This window comes from Cygnus olor, chromosome 6 (assembly GCF_009769625.2).
Source record: "Cygnus olor isolate bCygOlo1 chromosome 6, bCygOlo1.pri.v2, whole genome shotgun sequence".
NCBI lineage: Eukaryota > Metazoa > Chordata > Aves > Anseriformes > Anatidae > Cygnus > Cygnus olor.
Window position 1 is genome coordinate 14289457 of NC_049174.1, and position 24170 is coordinate 14313626.

Genomic DNA, 24170 nt, shown 5'->3' on the forward strand with positions numbered 1-24170 from the left:
CAGAGCTTGAGCAGATCCAGCCCTCCACGTTGCTTCCTCCCTGCTCAGGCAAGGCAGCAACAAGCTCCTGTCAGCAGGGAAGGCGCTGCGGGCGTAGCATCCTTGCAGCTATTCAGGTGGAAGCACCGCATAGAAAAACCCTCGAAGTCCTGTGGCCTTACACCGGGAATCAGCACAGCGTTCAGGCTGCCACCATGCTGGGCCAGGGCCCTTCAGCCTCAGGGTGGGCTGTCAGAGCGGTGTGCAAGCCAGCCCAGGACTGCTTTCAGAGCCATGTTTGTGCAGAACCTAATCTGCCAGGGAGCATTTCATCATCACCACGCATTGCTCGGTGCCGCTGTGGTTGTAACTCCGAGCTGTCTGTTGTGGGGCTGAAGGAGCGTCGGTGCAAACTGGAGCGAGGGGAGAACCCCACGGTTTGTCAGTAGTTTGGGAGCTTAAGGGGAATGTGGGGAATATCTCCTACTCCCCTGGATGGGGTCACATTCAGCCTGCACGCATTTGAGCCAGGAAGCACAAGATTAAACCAGGAACTGTTGACTAGATCAAGCAAAACTTGTTCCTGGGTTTTGCACCATTAGGCTTTGCTGTCAGAGCCAAGTGAGCACTATAGAGTGAAAGAGTTACGAGAGCTGTGGAGAACCTCCTGGAGCCACCTGGGCACTCATTCTGTGTTCACAGAAAGAAGGAATCAGCTAACAGACCCCCGATCCTCCTCTCCCTCCCCACATCCTCTTGTGTGGGAACTGTCCGGGCCAGGCCTGGGAGACCTCTGCTACTCAGCCCAGAAAGTCACTGCTTGCAAGAGCATTTGCTGCTTTCGGAAATGCATCACATTCCTGGGGACCCTGGGGAGAGGCCGGCCGCGATCTCAGCAGAAGAGGCACCTTTTCCCACGTACTGTTTTCCTAGGCTCGGTTACAAACTGCCCACATTGCAGAGAGGATTGCAGCCCCTTGTGCTTAGCAGCGCGCCAGAGTAGACGGTTTGCCAGAAGGGATGCACAGCTTCCAGCTACATGACTTCCTCTTCTTGCAGCAGCACAACTAGGTGCATGGCCCAAAACTGAGGCAAACCGTGTCCCAAAATCTGTAGGGAGCTGCTAGCTCCTTCTTCCATGTGTGCCTTTAAGGGCAGAAGGAGCATTTTGATCTGTAAGGATCAGCGGGTGGGGAAACACTGCTCACTCAGGCCCCAGGATCAGTCACCCCTCCCAGCTGCACCCTGCTGCTCCCAGGCTGTCCTGGTTTCGGTTAGGACAGAGTTAATTTTCTGCAGCCTGCCTCGCCAAATCTGAGGCCACGGTGCGGGGAAAGGAGATGGAAGCATGATCGTGGCTTTCTGCAAGATCTGGATGCTGCTGAAGCCCAGTGCTTTTCCATCAGTACAGCCTCCAGAGCAAGTAGGAGCACGCTGAATCTGCTGGCTGGAGAGCCTGGAGAATTAAAACGTGGCCTCTTCAACCCCACAGGAGCATTTCTTGCTTAATATCCGTGACTCAAAAGCTCCTGTGAAAGAATGAATCCTTTTTTTAGTGTTGGGACGGTGCTGACACACTATACAAACACTACAAGTTTAAAGGCAGGGAAATGACTTGCAGATTTTATTTCTTAATGAAATTTCAGTCCTTTAAAATCACTCTGCCTTACACACTTGTGTCATAGTTAACAAAGCAAATTAATTTCTAGGTATAGTGCACATACAGTGATTTATTTAAAAGGTGGTGGTTCCTGTTTTATTCTGAGAGCAAGAAAGGCATTGGTGAGCATTATATTTCAGGATCATATTCTGTATTTCCTTATTTCTTCTCATATCATTAGATGTTCCATTTAATTCTTGATTAATTTATATCCTTCTGTTTTCTTTATCTTTTTATAGCTTAAAGGCTACCCACATGCAGAAGCTTAGTTTGCTTTATTATTTTGAGGACTTGGCTTGAAGCTATATATATATGTATATTTTTAACCAAAACTTTATCTACCCTTTATCAATTGCTAGCTGTCATTTACCATGTTACTCAACCTTTGCATGCAAAAACTCACTGGTGTACTGCAAAAATACACTGTCTGACTTTTTAGCACACATCCTCTCTACCATAGTTAGCAACTGACCAAAGAAAAATCCCCTCTCTGAACACTGCTGAGTCACCATCCAAATATTCCAGCTTTCCAACACGATCAATCAGACTATGAGTCCAAATGACCCCTGAATACTGGGTGGGTAACATTCCTACCTGAGATGACGAAAGCTGTGAGGTTTAGATTCCCCCTGTTTTCAAGGGAAAAGCTGAATTGCTGTAAAGTCAAATAAAAACTGAAAAAGTAAACAGAGCTGAGCTGTTGCTTATGCCTTTCCCCCTGTGAGACGTGGTTACGTCAGGCAACACCTCAGACTCCTGTGAGTGTTGTAGCTATTAGAGGATGTTTGGGTGTCCAGATAGATGAGCAGTGTGCCTCCTCGGCCCCCCAGGATTACCCTACATGTGTTATTGTACAACTGATATGGTTATCTGAGCAGCCATGATGCAGAGACAGGGAGTTTTGTGAGGCTATTTGAGCTAAATAGCTCTTTGGCAGCTGCTTCTGCGAAGCTCTAGGCACAATAAAGCCTTTTCATTCATTTTCTCTTAGTGATCACTCAAGCCCACAGAGTTGTTCTTCCCCCGAGGGCTTCCCTTAGCTTATGTCTCTCTTCCTCTGTGAAATATTTGTGAGTCTTGAGCCCAACAGCAGCAGCCTGTGTGAGGAGCTGGGTGAGGATCTTCTTGCTGTGGGTTCACGGCATAGTTTCACTCCAGCCAGAAGCAGATGGCCTTCAAGGACTGCAGAACCAATGTGCTTTCCACGACTTCTGTTCAACTAGTCAGAGAAAACCCTTGGAGTTAGCTAGGCAGGACTTAAGAGTGGTGGATGAGGTTGTGCTGTTATTAGTTAGCATGTTCCAGCAGATCAGAGCCAGCAGACAGAGCCCCATTCCTGGCAGTAGGGTGAATCAGGGCACAGCGTCTGTTGTAGGTGAGTAGCAGAACATCACCACTGACAGCACAGCAAGCTCTGGCTGCAGTTCTTGTTTGATTAGATGGCAATGAATGATGAGGACAGAAACAGTCTCTCTAGAAACATCACTCTAATGCCTCAAAATTTTTAAATGCTTGCCTATTTTCTGTTGTGTAATGTGCTCATGGAAGTGGCTGCTGGGTGTAGTAGAGTTGTGTTAAACAAACACACAACCTTTATAACAGAGGGAAGTGCTGCTGTGGTTGCACGATGGAGTATCCAGTAGGAAATCTTAATTGAGGTACTGACTAGCTTTAAGACAGCTTTAATTCTGGTTCAAAGTACATTTAATATTTTCTCTCAGTGCTATAGTGATGTGCTTTTTATTCTTTATTTTTCCCGTTTAGTCTGGCAAATGGACAAAACAGTGTCAGAAACATTTAAAAATCAAGTTGCAAAAGGGGGTGAAACATTTCTGTTCTCAAAATAGCAGTTTCTTTTGAAGCTGTTGAACAAGATAGATTTATCCGGGGGAGGGGGGAGGAGGATAGGCAGGAAACACTGCCTCCTTTAAAGATGGTTCCCTCAGCCGTGACAAAGAAGTCTGCACTGGAAAAATTTCTCCTCTAAAATGATTTTTCCGCGCCATCTTGACCAGTCCAGCTTAGGCAAGAGTCACTCCACATTTGAAGTGTCTGAGTCTGAATATCCAGGTGTGGGTGACAGCAGACAGGAACGTTCACTTAGAGAAAAGCTCCCACTGCTCTCGTCAGTGGGGCTTGGAGGTCACCACAGCACTTGGAGGAGCAGCAACCAGTTTTCTACCCACCTGTGAGGAAATACTTGCTCTTCTACATATGGATGTCAGTGTGATAACTTGTTACTCCCTGTCCAGATCACCCTTCCTGTCCAGCTGATGTTGTGGACTAGGCCACTGACAGCCATGCGAGCGTATAATTCACCTAGGATTTCTGGCAGAATAGCCAGCTCAGAAAATGAACCGAAGAGAAGGTAGAGTGAAACACAAGTGATGGATAGCCTTTTCCCTTGGAGCTGCCTGAGGCAGGCTGCTAGCCAATGCAGATGTCTTCATCTAAGGTCATTTTACAGAGCCCCTTTCAAATCAGCAGAGAGAAATAATCTGTTTATTGGAGATGTCTAACTTAGATGAGATGAACCCCATTTCTTTAGGCTCTCTGTCACAGGCCATAACTATGAACTCACTGTACTGTCAATTATAGAACTACCTAAAATGTCTGAAATATAGGCATTTTAAACCACATGAACTGAAAACTTACAACAATGCCATTTTTTTGTGAGTAAACAAAGAAACTAGGAAAATAGGGGAAAGGGTCTCTGCAGAATCCTCATATGCAAATAGATCCTGGAGTCAGTTTGATAGGAGCAAAATAATGGAACTCAGATCCATGGAGATTTGACATCAAGTCATTAGTCAAGCTAACTTATTTCTAGGGCAAAATGTTCATGAGTATAAGGTGCCCAGGTGTAGAAGACAGCTGTAATAGTTACATGATGATAGCAAATGAAAAGGAGAAGCAAAGAGAATACACTATCTCCCATGTAGATTTAAGTATTGTGCTCCTCCACTGAGCACTGCTCTTTCCCAGTTTTTCATTTTTTGCAACAACAAGTCTCTCATTTCTTCCACCAGGGTGTTACTTTATTGTGCACCAGAGGAGGGAGATACATGCCCACAAACCTTCTGAGAAACACATTTACAGGAAATAAAAAACACACAAGCGTCTTTCTGCCGCACTGTCTCTATGTGGAGAGCAAGTCCTTACTCTCTTTCTCACCCAGTAAATACCTTAGCTCAGGACTAAACTCATACTGACTATTGACAATGTAGTAGCCTACATAATGATCATCACATAGCCTTCACCAGGTGCTGCAATGCTTGAGTATTATCTGAGGAAATGATAGCCCACTGAGTGTCATGCAAAAATGACAATCACCGCTGTTCTAAGTCCATCTTTCTAATTGCTTTGCTGGCAGATGGATTCTGCACAGGATCTTGTTTACTCACTGCGGGCTGCCTTTGTTTTTTCACACTTTCTAATCACATAGTTCAGTATGGTTTGCAGATACATCACACTGCATACACATGCACACCACTGAAAAGATCTCATGGCCTTTTTTTCTGCAGTGTATGGAGTTGCTGCATACTGGTAATTTAACCCTTCAGAACCTAAAACAACTCCCTAGAAAAGGAAACAGATTTTGCACAGGTATGGAATGACATTTTAGCTTTGACATAGTGGAGAAACTTCCACTTCCTTCTAATCAAATGAGCGTCCCTTCTCTCCATCCTCCCTGCCATGTGAAAGAAATAAAAGGTTGACAGTCAGACTCTCCATTTAGATGAAAGATTCAAGCTGTCTCCTGAAATACTTTTCAAGTAAGAGCACCTGCAAACGTTTTGCAAAATGATTTCCTTTATTCAGTAGGGAAAAGATAAGATGATCCAACATTTTGGTCTCATATGGGGCTCCCTCAAAGTATATGGAAAATTCAAAGGCTTTTAAAAGAATCCATGTCCTGAAAACTTAATGGATTATTTAGTTGGCATGCATAGTTCAGCCTTATAGTGCCTGAATTGGTCTCTGCTGGTACATTCTGATTTATTTAAATCACTTTCAGGTACTTGTCTGTCTGGAATAGGAATCTCATATTGATTTGTGTTTTTGTTGCTTCAGTCTGATTCCTTGAAGAGCTTCTTGTCCTTCTTGCTTTTTTTTTTTTTTTTTTTTTTCCAACAGGAGGTTGCTTTGAAGGTGCAGCTGTTCTTTGCGCATCTCACTCTTCACAGCAAGACTTCCCATATTCTCTGGACCCAAGGTGCTGCCAAGAGGATGGCTGAATTTCTTCTGAGGTTTTGAAGGAACTCTTCTTCACATGACTGTCCTATCCACACGCAGGACTCACCAAGCCACATAAAGAGGGCTTTGCTTTGGGAACAAACTAACTTACAAGGTGCCATACTGTTTCCTTGGGGAATGAGATTCCTGCTGCAGCACAGAGGGCATCCCTTCCTGCAGTTAGTGTCATCAGGGAGATTCAGTGTGTGATGGGCAAAATCAGCACACGCTGATGTTGAGAAGAGGACACAGTGCTTCAGCTTTCATTCAGCATCACCGTAGCCAACCTGCCTGTCCTCTACGTCAATATTTGCAAGCACAGCTACAACCTGCAGGCCAATGGGCTGTAGATGACAAACTTCTTTAGACCCAAGGAAGGGAGTGTTCCTTTGAAATAAAAGGTTTCTGATAACAAGGTGTCACTGATGAAATCTAAATTAACCTGATGCAATTGCCAAGGCTTCCTCACTACAGAAAGAGGTTAATTAAGCAGCAGTCCCTTCTTCTGCGCAGTGTCATCTTTGAGTGAATAATAACGTGAGTTGGAGACTACAGTGCATAATGCCATTAGGTTTATTACTCCCGTTTTACGGCTTGCAATAAAGAAGACTGTTGTAATTAATGAATGAAGTGGGTGCAATGCTGCAATCAAGGCCAGAATGACGCATAAAATACAGAGCCCAGTTCTGTACCTCAGTCACATGCTGGCAGGAAGAGGCACCATAGCTTGTGAGGAAAGGAAAATGGGATCATCTCCCTCTCCCTTTCAGTGCAAAGAAATCTTTCCTTCACACGTGCATCCGGCAGCTTCCTACCAAAAGTCTTCGGGAATGATACATGGGAGAAGAGAGGAAGTTAATGAAAGTGTCAGTACCCAAGAAGAGAGAGACTGTTGTATCACTTAGCCAGAAATTTGAGACAGTCCTCTGCAAATTCCTTGCTATGGCAGGTTATGCTGCTACGAAAAGAAAAAAAAAAAAAAAAAAAAAAAAGATGGGTCCAGTTCCAAATTTCATGCTCATGCACCAGCATAAATCCCATACAGTCACCACTGACAGTTCAGTGTTACGTAGCTGAGATGTAGAATGTTTCCTCTTCTCAAGCATTTATCTGGTACCTGACTGAACAGAAAGCTAGATAAGCCCACAAGGTGCTCACAATATATATTCCTTTCTTTTTATGCCTTTTTCCTTGGTTGTACACACAGTTTCAAAGCAAACAGCCACACATGCCAATCACATTACAATTCCTTACATTTTCTTATATTCTATTTCCAAATCCATCAGCTCTCACCTGTTTTTCTTTTGACCTTTAAACTCTTCAGGGCATGGAATATTACTTTTCAGCTTGTACAGTGTGAAGAAAAGACATCTTTGACTATTACTGTAATATAAGTGCATATTTGTGATCACAGTGATTGCAGTTGCAGAAAAATGGAAATCATAAAGATTATTTCTCAAAGCTCCTGTTAAAGGCCATGAGATGATTGCTAGCTAATGAGAGAAACATATTTCTTTCAGGGCAAGCTAGTGTGTCATGAAGGCTGTATGTCTTCATTTGGAGCAGCTAGGTTTGCTGGAAACAAGATACCACTGCCAGATGGAGCATAGGTCTGTGTGCTTATGTTGTGATGCAAAATGCAAGTGAAAAGCCTCAAGAGTTCTGGGACCCCGGGATGAGGCAAGACAGTTAATAAGATGCAGTTTGTAAGAAAGCTGATGGGTGCATTCAAATAGCAAGTTTCCCCATGCATGTTTTTTCCCATTAGAAAGGGCCATGCTTTGCCAACCAGAGAGCAGGGCAATCAGCAGTCGCTGAGAGCAGCACGGGCTATTTGTGCAAAGAGACCTTACACTGAGCAAAGTGGGGAAATAGCAAAATGATGCTGGCATGACTGTAAAAGAAGCATAATATATTCACAGAACTGCCTATATGTGTATATGCTAACACCTTCCCGACCATAAACACACCTTCCCCATGGGGAAAAAGCATTTTTATATGTGCTACTTTTTAGAAGAGGCTTTCAGAGATCCGTAAAAGATCTTCCTTCTGGCCTTTGGGATACATTCATTTGTCTTCTTGCTTGTGTATGTGTGCTTGAAAAGCACTCTGTTCCTCCTCCTGATATCATCCTCTGTACTGTGACACTGCAAAGTTGTTGAGTCAAGCATCAGCAATCCTCCCTCTCTGTGGAACTGCTTCAGAGCAGCACAGTGCTTAAATACAGTGTGAGGGGATTACCTGTGGTTTCTAGGTTGTGAAATGAGAGATATCTCTTACAGAGCTCTCTGCTGATAACTCTTTCTTGTCTTCTCTTTGATGGTGTTTTGTGTAGCCATGTAAGTAACTGATAAAGTGAAGAATAAATGCTGGTAAGACCAAGGCTGTGACAGCCAGATATGTTCCAAGTGGTAAACAAGAGACCCATAAGGAAGGAAGTGGAATGTGTGGAGGATAGAAATCAAGAACATAGACTTGTTTCTCTCCCAGTCCCTCCAACTTGATGTTTGTTTCGATAATACTTTCCCCTCCGTAGCTTTCAGTCCTGACATTTGCTGAGGAATGGACTTGGAATCTGATGTAACACCTTCTAAAGTTAGCACTGTCATTTGTGCTACAATATGAAGGTCTTGACTAAGACTTAGGGTCCCAAATACTGTACAAAAATGTAATGACTAGTAACACATAGCCCAAAGAGCTTGCCGTGTCGGTAAGAAAGGTGAATGGGAAGAGAAGTGTCAACGAAAGGGCCAGAAGCTCAGAGGCAGTACTGAGGATAAAGCTTATCTGTCTCCACTTTTCTGTGTCATCTCTAGCATTGCACTGTGTCTGCCGAATCTTTCTGATGACCACTCAGCCCAGTTGATCTTGCCAACAAATTGTGAAGTTGGAGGGACAGAAGGTGTCTTAGACTGGCTTTGTATCTACCCAGAGATTCAAAGAGCTTCAGGACATCTGCAGGAATAAATGAAGTTCGGTTTGTTCTAGTGAGTAGCAAATATGTTGTAGGTTAATAGGCATAGCAGAATGTATTTTTTAATGTTTGTGTCATACTTATCTTTATTCTTGCTATACATGAGTATGCTTGCTATTTGTGCAAGAATAAATTGTAGACCAATGTAATCTTGGTAGGCAATGCAAGTTCCATGGTTAACAGGGGGAATGTATGACTAGACTGCTCTGTCCATACCCTGGCAATCTTCATGAGGAAGGAAAATGTGTGTCTGAACCTGCTCCCAAGCCAGAGTCATCACCTTCACTTGCCTCCTTGCTGTGAAATTAGGCATATTCCTGATCTTCCTGAAAAGCAATGGGGACAGATGACCTTCACAACAGTCAGCCTGCTGGTGCAAACACATTCTGACACAGATCTTTGGCTTTCTGCTGCCTTCAGTTTGCCATGCACCCAGACCACAGTGTACTGCCATGGCCCTTTACACCTTCAATCCCACAGCAGCAGACAAGTCATCTCCTTCCCAACTTCATTTTCTGGTAATGAAATGCTGTGATCCTCTGTCCACAAGTGTTAGGGGACAGCTTGGATTATGGACAGTCTGTGACAGATGGGCAACTTTGTGACCACAGAAGAACTCACTATGAAGACAAAACAAAACAACCCTGCAAGTGATGAGACAGGGGTTTGGTCCTTTTGTTGCTGAGAAGCAGGCGGATCCATGCAGGACACGCAGACACACGCGGCCATTTCTTGTGGTGCAAGAAGGTAGGGGAGGAGAGGAGAAATGCAGGGCCTGTAAAAGCATCGTGCTCTGCAGCTGGTGTCTGGGAAGCCCAGCTGGGAGGTCTGAGCTGTGGCAGAAGAGTAGAAATGAAACTGCAGCTGTGACCAGAATGGCCATTTCCTGGCTCAGACCACAAGTTCCTCGTGTTCCTGTGGGGCAGGGGGGCCCAAGATGCCCACACACACGTCGTGTGTTCCAGCTTGGTGTGATGCAGTAGGTACCAGAGGCCCAGATCTGCTTCCTGCCCTCATAGCTGCTGAGCTTCATACCTCTGCATGAAGACCACCCTGCCTCTGCTTCCCTCTTATTTTCTTGGTGTTATTTTTTTTTTTTTCATTTTAAAGTACCTCAAGCACATCACTTGGCACATCACTCCTGTGTGTTTGTCCATGTCACGCGTACAGCTTCTAGCCTGACATAGCACAGCCCCAGTGCTTTCCAGACGGTACCGTAGCAGAGGTGATGCCTGGAGAGGCCAGGCAGGATGAGCCCCCTGACACTCCAGCTGGGAGAGGAGGGACCCGAGAGTGCCAGCTGGCATTCCCGGTGCTGGTGCTGATGAGTCACCCACGTATGCACTGCGACTGCGGGGGCGGCCTTTCCAACACCTGCGACATCCCTTGCACAGTCTCTCAGCTTCCTGTTCCCAGTGCAAGTGCCGTTTGCCTTTAGCAAGTTAAGCCTGTTGCTCCCCTGCGCTTTTCCTCCTGCCTTGAATCCTTTAGCATTTTACTGTGTCTTTGCAGTCTACATGCATCTGAGATCCAAACCCAGAACGATTACAGCCAGAGCTCACTCCTAACCAGTCTGAAAATGATATTCAGATGCTAGTGCTCATGCCATTCAACCAGAGGCACTGGTCTAATCAGTGCCCCACATTTCATGGGTCTTTGGTTCTGATATTTTTCTTGTGCCGTTCTCTAGCCAAAAGTGCTAAACATCAGTTTGTTGATGCAGACTGCAAACCAGCATTTATGTGAGGGAAGAAGACACTCCCACAGCAGGTTGCACAGTTGTGTGACTTTCTCACCCAACTGATCATACTAACAGCAATTGGATTCCTCCCCTCGGTATAACGGGCACAACAACTTGTCATTTGCAAGAACAAGGAATGAATAATTATTGACCAAGCATTCATTATGGCAGCTACCAAGAACAAGTGAGTTTAATTTTTGTAAAGAGGTCTGTTTAGTGGGGCAGGTGAAAGTCACATTTTGCACCTGGGCAAGAAGAATTAGGTCCTTGGTTTTCTTGGGCTGTGGCTGGGGCACAACAAGAGTGCAAAATGCCCTCTTGCTTGCTGAAAAACTGTAAGAAAAACTGTAGCAGAGCCACAGAGAATCCACTCCCTGATCTGCAGTTGGAAAGGGATGGTTGTCAGCGTTTTCACTGAGCTTAGTGCTAAAAGGGAGAGTCTTCTCAATATACCTCAAATCCAGGGCTAGAACAAATTATAGCAAGTTTGGAGGTGGGAAAAAAAATCTTCTTTTTTAAATACAGATCATCTGAATTTATTTTTGTTCAGTTTTCTGGTACTTCTTATATCTCAGAGGATGGTGAGTTGATCCAGGCAAGTCAGCACACAGCCAAGGCAAACGTCATTAATGTAGAGATGTCTTAGACCCAATGAGTGTACTGTGCTTGATGTCTAAGGCACTTGTACTCACTCTGGGTTATTATTATTACTTTTTTTAGTTATTTATATAATGATGGGGAGAAAAGACAGAAGCTTGTATCTGTGTTTGTATAGCTGGTTGCATGTTCGTACATAAAGTATCCCTTAGTAGTTCCAATGTAGATATCTTTTCTTTAAACCTTTCTTTCTTAAAATAGTAATTTCTCATGTTGTGTATGCAGCAAGCAGCATTTAACTGTGTGTAGAAATTCACTCTGTCACAGCCACAAGCATGCAAGCACAGAAGAACCACATGTTCCACATACTCTACACAGATACTAACACTCGTGCCATAGGCAGTGACCCAGGGCTTCCAGTTTCTGCTAGCAGCCCTCAATAGCAGCCTGAACAAAATGTTCTTCTGTAAACTGATTGCACAGCAGATAAATCCCCATAGTTCAGCAGATGGGAAGTGAGGGAGGGAAAATCAAATTCCGTGCCGTGGGAGCCAGGCTATCTTAGTGATTTGCAAATGACCTCGATGATCTGCAGGCTTTCTGGGCTCTTGATGTTGCTCAAGTCCTTCTGTCTCCCACTCTCTTGAACTCTCTCAGCATAGCAAAGCTAAGGAAATCCAGGAGACTAAATTCAGTGCTGCAGATTAGTGACAGGAAGGAAATTGGATATGCATGAATTAAACAAGACCATTTGCCTTCTCTGATCTGCAGATGTTTTTTCTCTCAGAAATGCAACTTCTTTTTTTGCAGGTGACACCCACACATCTCCTTCACTTACTGGCGATGATAATAAAGGAGATAAACAACTGGAGCTCATGCAGTTAGACTTAATCTTTGTATGTCATCGTCACCAAGCAAAGCCACAGCAATAAGAAAACAGAGCTGTTTTGTGCTGCTCGCTTCTAACTGACATTTCCTCACAGACCAAGTTGCTCATGTAACCTGTGGACTCTTTGAACTTCATCTTGTGCTTGCTACCTTTCACAGTGTGTTGGTACTGCCGTGCAGCGCAGAGCTGCAGTAGATACATCCTGTGCTTATATCCTGGTTCTCAGTTTGCCTCTCTGCCTCAGTGGTTTGAAATCAGATTGCAGAACTACAACAGAAATGCCTTCATAAGAAAGGAAAAAAAAAGAGTAACAAGAAAGGAAAGGAATACTCTGATTTTAAAACCTTATACTGCAGGTGGAATGTGGGATTTGTAAGTAACAGGTCCTTTAGTTAAGAAAGGAGAAAAGGCAGAAATAAATGTATTAAAAAAATCCTTTTTTAGTTAAGCATATACATAGTTAGTTTGATTTTAATAATCTCAGGAAATAACCACAGATTCTCCATCCTTCCAAGGACTGCTTTTATTGGAAATTCACTGGAGCTTCAGTCCAAACTAATGCATTTCTCTAGCTGCTGGAGACAAGCCCTGGAGTCACTTAACTCCACTTTTCCTGCAGTCTGCCATTCAGCTGTCCTGCCTTCCCAGCCTGCTGTGGTTTATTTGGCCACTGCCCTATGAATATAATTTGCTGCTTTTGTCTCAAAAGTTTCCTGGGACTCAACTGTGTGCCCAAGTCTGCTCACAGGACCCAACCAGTGCGGTTAGTTCCTCATTGGTGCAGCCTGTGCACTAAAAAGTACTTCTTGAGGCAAGAAGGACCAGGGTGTTTTTAATACTGTTATTTCTAGTATGTGGCCAGGGAGAGGCAGAAGTCTGCTTTGTGTAGTGCATCCTGCAGCTGGTTTGTTCATTGCTGTTCCCTGCGGGACTGTTCCAGAGTTCCACTGAAGTGGTTTCAGGGTGGTTTTTCCATTAACCCCTTTTTGCTTCTCCCACCCTTAGTGGTGGGTTGCTCCATCACAGGGCTGGACTTGAAATTAGTGTCAACTGTGTGTGTCTGCAGCAGGGGCAGTGGTTATTCCCTTGCTGTCCAAGGCTGTATCTTCGCAGTGTCATCCTTTATTCTTGTTGTTAAGAGAAGACATTGGCGTTACTTCAGCATGCTGCTAATGAGAAAAAGAACTAGCTGGGATAATGCTCCCAAAGTTGACATTCCGCCCTGGACTTCAGCCTCTGTCCCTGTGCATCAGCAGCAGATGAGCTATGCAAAGAGAGCAATGATTTCAATTCTCCAGCCAGTTTTGACTTGGCTGGGAAAGGCTGAGAAGCCCACGAAGAAATGCAAGCAGCCTACTTCATCATTTTCACAAGCCAAAAAAAAAAAAATCAGCTCTCATCTTGACCACTGGTGTTTGAAGATTAAAGTAGCCCGAGGGCTGTCACAGGCAGCAAGCATAGCAGGAAAATGAGTTCATTCTGACTCACAACAGAGTGATCTAATTTAACGGGGCACTGACAAGGCCGTCGGGCATTAAGTTAGCTATTATCCTCCTCCGGCTGGCCCAGGTGCATTGTCCAAGCCTTCACCCCCTTCCCTCCATGGCTGTGGACGGGTGCAATTTGCAGCCACATTGCCCTCCCTCGCCCTGCGTGGCCACACGTGCCGGTCAGTGTGGGCTCAGCCAGCCACGGGCGCCTGAGGGCAGAGTTAGGGCGATGGCCGTGTCCTGCTGCCGCCCTCCATCCGAGGGGCTTGGGTGTCACTCGCACCCTGTACCTGCAGCATCGCTTCCGACAGTGCCTGGAGCCTCTTGCTGCAGCCCTGCACTTGGTGTGCGAGAGGGGAGCGCATCTTTTGTCTATCTGTGTTCAGAGCAGAGGGCAAGGCTCCTGCGGGCAGGACAAAATGCCCTTGTGGTGATGGAGCTGCTTCGCTCGCAGCAGGGGGCAGAAGTGAGGCTGGGTGGGAAAGCTTCCTGCTGGCTGTTCTGCCTTGGATTGCTGAATTTGGCAACCTGACCTCTTCTTTTAAGGTCCTTCAGTATGTTGTAGCTTCTTTAGCTTCTTTATTTGAGAGCAAAAGGATTTTGCAAAAAGGCCATTTGATCCTCCTACCGGATTGAAACCACTACGTTGATTTCCACACCACCTTACTGTTACACGTTGCTTGTTTGCACCTTCATTTTTGCTGGTTAGAGAGTGATCCTTCTGGACTGAAAAAGAGGAGTTGTTCCAGTCCATGAGAACACTTCAGCCTGATCCAGAATAGTTCCCTTGAAGGAACAAAAAAAACAGTGAGGAAAAGGAATGATGTGGCTACAGAATGATATAATGGCTAGGAAAACTGTGACGTTTGAAAACTCCTGGTCATGTCAACAGTCACATAAATCAGACAGAGCCAACTCCCAAAACCTGAGCTGCTCCTGGTGAGTTTATGAGCCCTGAAAAAAAAGTTTTGTTATGCTTTTAATAACAAGCAGGAGAAAAAAGCAAGAGCCACTGCCCTAAGCCTGGAGATGTCAGGAAAAAAGAAGGAAGGAAGGAAGGAAGGAAGGAAAAAGAAAAAGAAAAAGAAAAAGAAAAAGAAAAAGAAAAAGAAAAAGAAAAAGAAAAAGAAAAAGAAAAGAAAAGAAAAGAAAAGAAAAGAAAAGAAAAGAAAAGAAAAGAAAAGAAAAGAAAAGAAAAGAAAAGAAAAGAAAAGAAAAGAAAAGAAAAAGAAAAGGAAAAGAAAAGAAAAGAAAAGAAAAGAAAAGGAAGAAAAGAAAGAAAGAAAGAAAGGAAGGAAAGGAAAGGAAAGGAAAGGAAAGGAAAGGAAAGGAAAGGAAAGGAAAGGAAGGGAAAGGAAAGGAAAGGAAAGGAAAAAGAAAGGAAAGGAAAGGAAAGGAAAGGAAAGGAGCAGAAAGGAAAGGAAAGGAAAGGAAGGAAAGGAGCAGAAAGGAGCAGAAAGGAAAGGATCAGAAAGGAAAGGAGCAGAAAGGAAAGGAAAGGAGCAGAAAGGAAAGGAAAGGAAAGGAAAGGAAGGAAAGGAAAGGAAAAGGAAGGAAAGGAAAGGAAAGGAAAGGAAAGGAAAAGGAAAGGAAAGGAAGGAAAAGGAAAGGAAAGGAAAGGAAAAGGAAAGGAAAGGAAAGGAAAAGGAAAGGAAAGGAAAGGAGGAAGGAAGGAAAGGAAAGAAAAGGAAAAGGAAAGGAAAGGAAGGGAAAGGAAAGGAAAAGGAAAGGAAAAGGAAAGGAATGGAAAAGGAAAAAGGAAAGGAAAGGACAGGAAAGGAAAGGAAATGAAACGAAAGGAAAGTCAAGGAAAGGAAAGGAAAGGAAAGGAAAGGAAAGGAAAGGAAACGAAAGGAAAGTAAAGGAAAGGAAAGGAAAGGACAGGAACGGAAAGGCAAGGAGAGTAAAGGAAGGAAAGGAAAGGAAAGGAAAGGAAAGGAAAGGAAAGGAAAGGAAAGGAAAGGAAAGGAAAGGAAAGGAAAGAGAAAAGAGAAAAAAGACGAATCATGAATTTGTGACCATTCAACTTTTTGTCTCTTTGCAAAAGGGTTTGTATGAAATTGGCAGCCTCATAATACTTCGTCAGCCAAATTGGCCACATCAGATTATCTGCATGCCCTTGAGGCTGGAATAGTAACATACTGTAATGTGATGCTCTAACAAAAATGCCTAATTGTGAAGAACAATCCATTTGCATCAAGATAAGCAGCTAGTAATGCTTCCCTCTCACAGCCACTTGCAGACACTGACTCTGGCTACAAATTACTGTCTAGTACTGTTTTCAGTGCTTCCCCATTCTTCATCAGACGGTAACAAAGCTGGTATTGTACTCATTACCCTAACCTGTTTTCTGGTTAGTGTGAGTGACTAACAAAATTGTCTTGGTCTGTGATTCATCTTGAATAAACTATTTTCCAGTCACACAGCAAAAGCCTTGCTGAAAGCGGAAAGATTTGATCTTTAGCATTTGCTTTTGTGCTCCTAAAACTCAAGCAGTTTGTACCACGTTATCGGTATCAAACATACCATCAGTAGCCAAAGTTGCTTCTGCTGTCAGGGCATGTATACAGGCATAAGGAGCTTGGCAAGAGTCAAAAGCCTGCTATGCACAGGAAATGAAACGCACAGAAGTTAAATGCACTGTGGGGAGCACGTGGTGTGTGGGATTCCCACATGGCTGTTTGGCACAACTGAGAAACTGAAGATGATGGGAAAATCAAAGCATGAAAGACCCCAAATCCTTCAAAGAGAAGATGAGTGCATATCAAATCCCCACATGGCTCCAATCTCCTATGGCAACTCCCTACCCAACAGTGAAGAGGAACGTGGCATACAACACAGACTGTGAAGCAAAGAGCTAGTCATGGCTGCATGTGGAAGGTTGCACAGTGGTGTTGGGGATTAACAAATTGGATGGGTTCCTGAACTGCTGAGTCTGGCATGGAAATGAAAGTAAAAGTGATAATATGCAAAGGGGGAAGATGTGATATTGTTTGACAGACATGCAGGGTTCATGTTTATAGCCATAGAAGAAAGAAGAGGCATTTTGAAAAATCTGCTACGGGAGATTTGGGGATTTGGAATTTGGGGAATTCAAATCTGAAGGGATGCCCAAGACTTTTGGCTTCAATAAACCTGACAACCCCTACAGTGAAGGTCCAAGATACTTGTAAGCACAGCACAGGCTACCTCCTCAGCACCTGTCTCCCAGGAGCCTTGTTCCTGGAAGTGCAGAACAGCCAGACCGTCAGTTTGTGCTGTGCTGGAGATGTGCAGAACAGGGATCGCATGCAGGGGCTGGAGCTGCACAACCCTTGCTTGACCCCTTGCAACATATGCTGATTGCTGTTCAGATATGATGACTGCAGTTCAGATGCTCATTTGACACAGAGATCCAAACATGGAAGATAGGAGGATGAAAAATTAAATCACTATTCAGCGGAATGATATTTGCATTTGAATTAACCCTGTCTGCAAGGCAGAAAACTCTATTGATCTCTCACCACCCTCCATGAGGGCCAGTTTTCAAGTTCAGAGCAGCAGCAGAGGGAGGATTCTCTTTACGTCATCTATAAAGAGCATATAGACCCCAAAGGCAGGGGCAGGGAGGGCCAGGACTGTCCTGGCATGTTACGCATTGCCTGAAACCAGATGGAATAAATTAGGACTGCTCTGTTTGTCATATATGCTAATCCACATATGCAGAGCCAGACCTGAGGCTTAACTGGCTTGCTTCTCTGCAAACACTTTCTTTTAGTCCCTTACAGTGGTGGATAAAAGGTATTTATACTAGTATCTCATCTTCAACAGTCTGTAATTCATGTCACTACAGTGCTTTAATGGCAGTGTCCATTCTAACACAGGGCTTAGGCTCTTCCTGTCCTGGTTCTCCTCTTTTTTTCCTTTTTTTTTTTCATTATTTGTTTAGGATGTTTCCCTGTATCTCCCTTTCTTTTTGGTCAGCCAACAGATTTAATAGTTATTCCAGATGTTCCAGGTCTGACTTTCCAGTATCATGTCCTGGGAGCTATCAGTACATTTAAAATGTGGAAATTACAAAAGTGTTAGGGGAAGGAAAACAAATTATACCAACATTTGCTTTAGAAAGTAATACTTTCCTCTGACTAGCCTCAGGCCCAATGCATTTATTCAAGATTTAATTTACTGTATCTATTTAATAATTTTAAGAGGAGATTGCAAAAAGTATAATAAAACTATAAGGAATATAGATGTGAAACAGATGCATCTACATGTAAAATTGTACATAAGCAGTTTAAGTGAAGAAGTTGACCCTGTTTTATGTTTTCAGTACGTATTTGCCATCTCACCTCACATTTGCGCTAGAAGATGTGATTTTTCACACCGCATTGTGATCAGAGCACTTGTTAATATTGCATTACACAATGACAACACCGGTGGATGGTGTGGAGCCGGGTGAGACAGAGCTGACCAGGCAGATGCTCTGCAAGGAGTGGCTGGATGCCCCAGCACAGGGCCAGCATGCTGACAGGGCCAAGCGAGGAGGGAGGAGCAAGGTGGGAGCATCCCGATGGTCAGTGCCAGCAAGCAGGGCCCAGCTGGGACCATGCAGGGACCTGCCTGGCACCTTCCCCTAAGCCCCTCCACATGCTCCTCACTGCCGTGGCTGTAGTACAAAGGCACAGTAAGGGGCATTTTAGGAAGAGAGTCAAAAATGTATGTGGAAAAGTGTAAAGCGTAGGGCTCAGAATGAATGGTTTGGAGCCTGGTCAACAAATTCAAATAAAACTTCCAGTTTGGAAGTACCAAGAGTTGTACTTGGGTTAAGATGTCAAAGCAGGTCGTTGCCACACTTCCACACTTCTGTATCTCTGTTTTTGTCATGTCCCCTCAAAAACAAAAAGAATCTTCTCATCCTGATTTGGAAGAAAATAAATTTTGAACAATCCCAATTTTATTTCAGTGGGAGTATGGATTTATTTTTATTTTATTTGTTTACTCAGTAGTCTATAAAATAAATCTAATCTCCTCAGTATGAAAAGGGACTTTATGCTAAGACAACCCCAATTACAGTTTAGGATGCCTTGTTAATGTAAACATGCTTAATTAAAGGTATGAAGCAGGTTTTTGTTGAAGACTTCATTCTACTCCAGCACGGAGCATCCCTAAAGAACATCTTTAGATAAAAAGGTAACCCTCAGTCAGCACAAAGTTCAAAGTGCCTGGAGCAGTCTCTGTTCACAATGGTAGGACCTGAGGACCCTCTCGCACCCAAAACGTTGGTTGCTTACTAGGAAAAAATTCAAGTGATCTTTAGTCACTCATAAGTGGATGCCGATTTTCAAAAGAGCTCTGGTACAGCCTTGGTACCAGAAAAAGTGATGTATTTTCAGGAGGACGCAGCAGAGTGCCTTTTGGATAGAAACAAAAATTCAAAAATGAGGGTAAAGATCTCCTCCAAATCTGACCTCCGTATCTTCTAATGCTTCCCATGTTGCTTTGTGTTCCCTTGCTGTAGGCAAACATAACAAACGGGACTTTTCATGATGACAGCAGATCTTCCTTCCTCTCCTGCCTGATTTTTTCTTCAGATGCATTGGTTTCATGCTCTGTGGAGTTGCTTGGTTATGACTTCAAATGGCCTTTGTGAACATTTACAAAGTGTCCAACCTAAAGACTCACATGTTGAATGTTGAGTCATTTTCTTTCAGTCCTGGTTTGTCCTGACGGCCCATTTGCACTGTAGCCTAATTGCTTGGATGCCTTCTGGCTGACTTTTCCATCTCTTTCAAGCATGTCCTGACTTTCAAACTGTGCCCTGCTCTCAGAGGGAAGACTGTTTGTTTGTTTTTTCCCCATTTTTCCGTATTTAACAGCAACAATGGTTTCTGAGGATTAGACATTCAGGGAAAGAAATTACAGGCTAAATCTAAGGGAGCAGTTATTGGGAAAGGTCAGATGTTCTGGTTCTGGTTCCCCCAACAGCTGAACAAAACCACCAGTGGTTAAGAGGAGACCAGCTCTGAGATCTGATGCCATTCTTCTCTCTTACCCACTGACAACCCTCAACACAAGCTGCATCTCATTTTCAGCCATCATGGAAAACAATCCTTTTTTACTCCCCCCCCCCCCCCCTTTTTTTTTCCCTTTTTCTTTTTGCATAACACTGAAGTTTAGCCAATACTTGCTTTGGTGTAGGTATCCATGGTCAGTAATAACAAACATGATGAAAAAATGACAAGCTGTCCTTCCCTGTCCAAGAGCAAGTGACTGCCTAGAAGCACAAGAGGATAGTGGTGGGTCGGCTGGTGGCTATCACGGCTGCCAGGAGCGATACGCAGTGTAGTCTCGTGTTGGTGCATAAGATGGGTAACCCTTGTTCTTTTGGTAGGGTGGATGCCGGGGAGTCATGTTCATGTAGTCACTCTGGTGGTACCTGTTCTTCTTGGACTTTTGCTGTGGGAGAAGGGGCAAGAAAATTGTGAAACCGTTTCTGCAATTAGCCTATCCCGCCTGGGGTGAACATTCAAAAAGGGGAAAAAAAGAAAGGGAAGAGGGATCCTTTGAGCAGAGAGCTTTTGAGCATTAATAAAATGTGAGAAACATGAGCAAAGCATTTGATTTTTTCCTTTTCTGAATTAACAAACTGTCTTACCCAACTGTCGGATATATTAACTGCTGACGGTCCTGGCTCTGGGTGCTGGTTCAAGGAAGCAGGCATATTCATAAGAAAGCCTCAGATTTAAATACGTTTACAGAAGAATTAGAGCACATGTTCTCATAATATAATCCATGGAATTTGCCAAACCTGAATACAAGTCTACAGCTTATCTGCTGAGAGATGCGGAGTGTCAGTTCTCCAGGTGAAGGAATGCTGCAAACCAAGGAGACAAACTGATTTCTCTCGCCACCAATTCTCAGCTATGAAATGACTCAGCAGAAGCAATGCAGCCTGAGCAGTGAAGTCTGTCCTCATTTATTAGGAAGGAAAATAAATTGGCTTAACTGAAACAGAATAAGAGCAGGAAAAATCAGCCTAGGCAATATATATCATGACTTGCCTACTATTTACAGCAGGAACACAAAGTGTATATGTGGTTCTAAGCACTGTTTCAAGAGGCAAAAGAGCCAGAGCTCATGTTAATGTTTTATCTGGGCCTTAAAAATTTCATTTCCAATGTTGAATTTCTGCCTTATAGTGCCCCTGTGAGACAGGGAAGGCATCTCTTTCAGAACTAAGAGTAGCAGAAGACAGGTGAAATAATTTGCCTATAATGAGAGAGGAAGTTTGTGGCTACAGCAGAATTTGCACCTGTGGTTCCTGCAGGCTGTGCATAAGGTTAGTGTTCTTGCATAGCCTAAGGCCTTCTTACAGGGATTAGGGAAAGTGCTTCCGTTCTTTTTCCTTAATGCTGATTATACCTTTTTTTACAATCTCCTTTTTACTGAAATTTCCTTTCTACATACATACATACATACACGCACACACATACTGCAGTGTACATGTGATGCTGTGGAATTGGAGAAGGTCTGCCTTAGAAAATCTAATGGCTGAATTATGCTCTACCTGCAGCGTGAGGCAGTTAATTGCTATGAGACACTTCAAGCTTTTTGATGTTAATGTTATATATATGCAAGGTGTTGAATGGAAATTACATGCTACTTAAGCTATGCAGTGCAGATGGTGCATTTAATCATTAGATACAAAAAAGTTTTATCTGTCTTTGCTTATCTCCATAATATAAAAAAATAATAATTCATCTATTAAAATTGAAGAGGTAATTTTTCATTAGAGAAATACATTTTGCTAGCATGAGTGAGTGCTGGATTGTTCCAGGATGACGTATGGCTGCTTCTGGAGAGGAAAGCAGTTTTCCTCTAAGGCAAGCAGAACTGTGAGGAATTAGACAAATCTTTAGCTGCTTTCAGGAACTCGAGTGAAACAGACTTGCTATGGCTGTCAGGTATCATTTTTAGGACCTCATTTTAACATCTACAATGTCATGTAGGCAGCTTTATTTACATTCAACAGCACTCCAAGTACATCCACGCTCACGGCGTGTGTTATCAGGAGAATACCACCAGCAGCGATAACAGCAGGTAAAAACTGATGCAGCAAAGAGCATGCATCACAGTGCAGCCTTGTCACTCTTGCTGGGAGCAGACATCTTAGTAGCACAGTGCGTAGCCATTGGGTACCGAAATAAAATAGCAGAGAGAAAATGGTTCAGATTGTGAACGGTGGATTTGAGGTTATAATATCTCATCAGCCACTGTATCACAGCACGGTAATACCAGCAGCTGTTTGCTGTAATTGTCTCGGCTCTCCTCTCGGTCAGTCTCTACAGTAAGGCACAAAGAGGGACCACGTAACCTGCCTTTGCAGTTTGCTTTGACAATGTCTGATTCAACTGTTTTGCATTAGAAATATGTATATATTGAGCAAGTGTATTTTTGTGAAATGGCTAACAGAGCTCAAGCTTCAGCTAGCAGTGAGAGTGGTTTTCTGTGCACATGCAGCATTTAGCCTGTCAGGGACCCTGGGACCTTTTTTTATACAGGCTACATTACAATGTGTTGAAAGAAGCTATTTAATGGCAAAGATAGAGGGGAGAGGCAGAGTGCAAGGAACAGAACTCTTCACGCTCATTGTTCAAGTCTTTCCCACGTGGAGTAAGAAGTGTAAAATCACCTCTGGGAAATCGGGATCACAGGACTTGTCCTGGAAGATGGCATTCTGCTGCCTCTGCCTCACAACTCACGCTGTCTTTACTCTGACAGGGCTGCTTGTTGAACCAGGCAGAACTGAATGTGACATGGGCCAGGCAAATCTCCAGAGAGATTAGAAAGCAAAAATAATGAGCCACAAGACTGTCTCTGCTTTCTTAGGGTAAATACACTATTGAGGCCCTCGTGCCCCTGTTCTCTTGCAGTCAAGCTGCCGAAAAGAGTGGGTATGAGAAGGAATTGCTGGATAGGCACAAGACATCAGTGCAGATGGTCTTGGGCCAGCTGAGGGCTCCCTAAAGATTGTTTTAATGTAGGTGAGCACCTTCTGTCAGAGTAGCCTCAAGGGAGTTTGCCAGGAGTGCTTGTAGAGGTAGATTTCCCTGACAGGGACGGCTGGCTGGAGCTGGAGACTGTGTCCCAGTTTGGCTGGTGTGCTGGGCATCGCAAATATTATGGCACTACTGTTTGCTTTAGGATTCTACTACAGAGGCTGACTGCCCACCTGGTGAGCATCTGATGTTCCAGCTGTTTTGGGGCATAGCACAGGTGTGCACGTGTAGCTGGGGTAAAGAAGCACTGTGATCCTGAAGTGAGGGATATCAGTGAACTTGTGGTAAACAAGGCAAGTATAGCCTGAGAGATGAGCTAGGGACAAAGAGCATATAGAGCAAAGGAAAATAGTTTCTTACCCAGTAGCTAATAAAGATTGCAGTTATTAGGATACTGTAGAAAGCAAGAAGTCCCGTCACTGCCACCATAACCCAGTAAGAAATTGCAGACCGAGGCTCTTGTGTTTGGATGGGTGTCTCTTTAAGGAAAAGAACAAAAAGAACTTTAAGCACTTAAAAGCAAAAACCTCGATCTCTGCTTATTTGCTCCTTGTTCCAACAAGCCATTTATATTAATCGTACCATACACCTGTTTAAGATGTCTTTCTCAAGATATCAGGAGCGGGAATGTCACTTTAGGAGGCAACCCAACTATTTTTTTTCTTTATAAAGAAACAAACTGCCTCAAGCCATCATATAAGGAGTGTGTATAGGGAGGATACTGGCCTACAGAGATTTCTCAGCTTACCTTTCACGTGAATGACGGTCCCATTGCTCTTCTCATTGTAGACATATGGAGGTGGATACATGGCCTCAATTTTGCAGAAGTAGATGTCAGTTTGGTTGGCATTCATGTTCCAAAGATTGAAGATTACTTTGTCTTCATAAAAAGTCCCCTGGCAGTTGAATTCTTTATTGGAATTACTGCTAGATTTGGTCTTGTTCCATGAAATAAAGCAGACTTCAACTGCACTGTCTGTTCCTTTGTGCAGTGAGGCTCGAAATTCCTTCCCTGTTCCATTGTATGAGTAGTTGCAGACTAGATTTGCTGTTTTGTTGGCTACGATGAGCAGAGGATGCTGAGCCACTAAAATCTTGTTTTCTGGAAGGGAGGGCAGAAAGAGAGAAAAACACTTGTTTACAAGATACAGCATGAGGCTTCAGAACCACACATCCTCCTGTGCAGCTCTTCTCCATGTCTCCTCTCCTCTGCTGATGCTCCCTACTAGGGAGCACATAACCACCAAGCTGCAGAAGCAGTTTCTCACAGGAGCTCATTGCAGCAATCCCCCTCTTTATAACTAACTACAAAGTCACTAGGGGAGCCTGTGAGGTCGAGGGTGTTTTTCTTTAGAGTCAGGACACTAGGACACAAAGTGGCTCATGTGATGAAGATTGAACATCAAGGCCCAAAAGGCTGCTTTGGTTCTTTATTTGTTTGTGTGTATGTGTTTAAGGCCACCTTTCCTTAGCAAGCAGATTCCCAGGGAATACTACGGAGTGAAAATACTATGAATTTAATGCTTAGTTAAGTAGTCAGGTAAGAGAGTATTATTGATACATTTG

At 43.8% G+C, this 24170-nt stretch overlaps 1 protein-coding gene across 2 annotated transcripts in view; it reads right to left on the reverse strand.

Annotated features, from left to right (window-relative positions):
• Positions 1-15536: 15536 nt before the first annotated feature.
• Positions 15537-24170, reverse strand: part of CD28 (CD28 molecule) — a 32466-nt gene continuing 23832 nt past the window's right edge. For both annotated transcript variants that reach the window (XM_040560885.1, XM_040560884.1), the window contains 3 exons: positions 23353-23706; positions 22965-23083; positions 15537-20001 (listed from right to left, as the gene is read on the reverse strand). In XM_040560885.1, the coding sequence (XP_040416819.1) occupies positions 19861-20001; positions 22965-23083; positions 23353-23706 (614 nt within the window). In that variant the 3' untranslated portion in view covers positions 15537-19860. The remainder of the gene's footprint in view (positions 20002-22964; positions 23084-23352; positions 23707-24170) is intronic.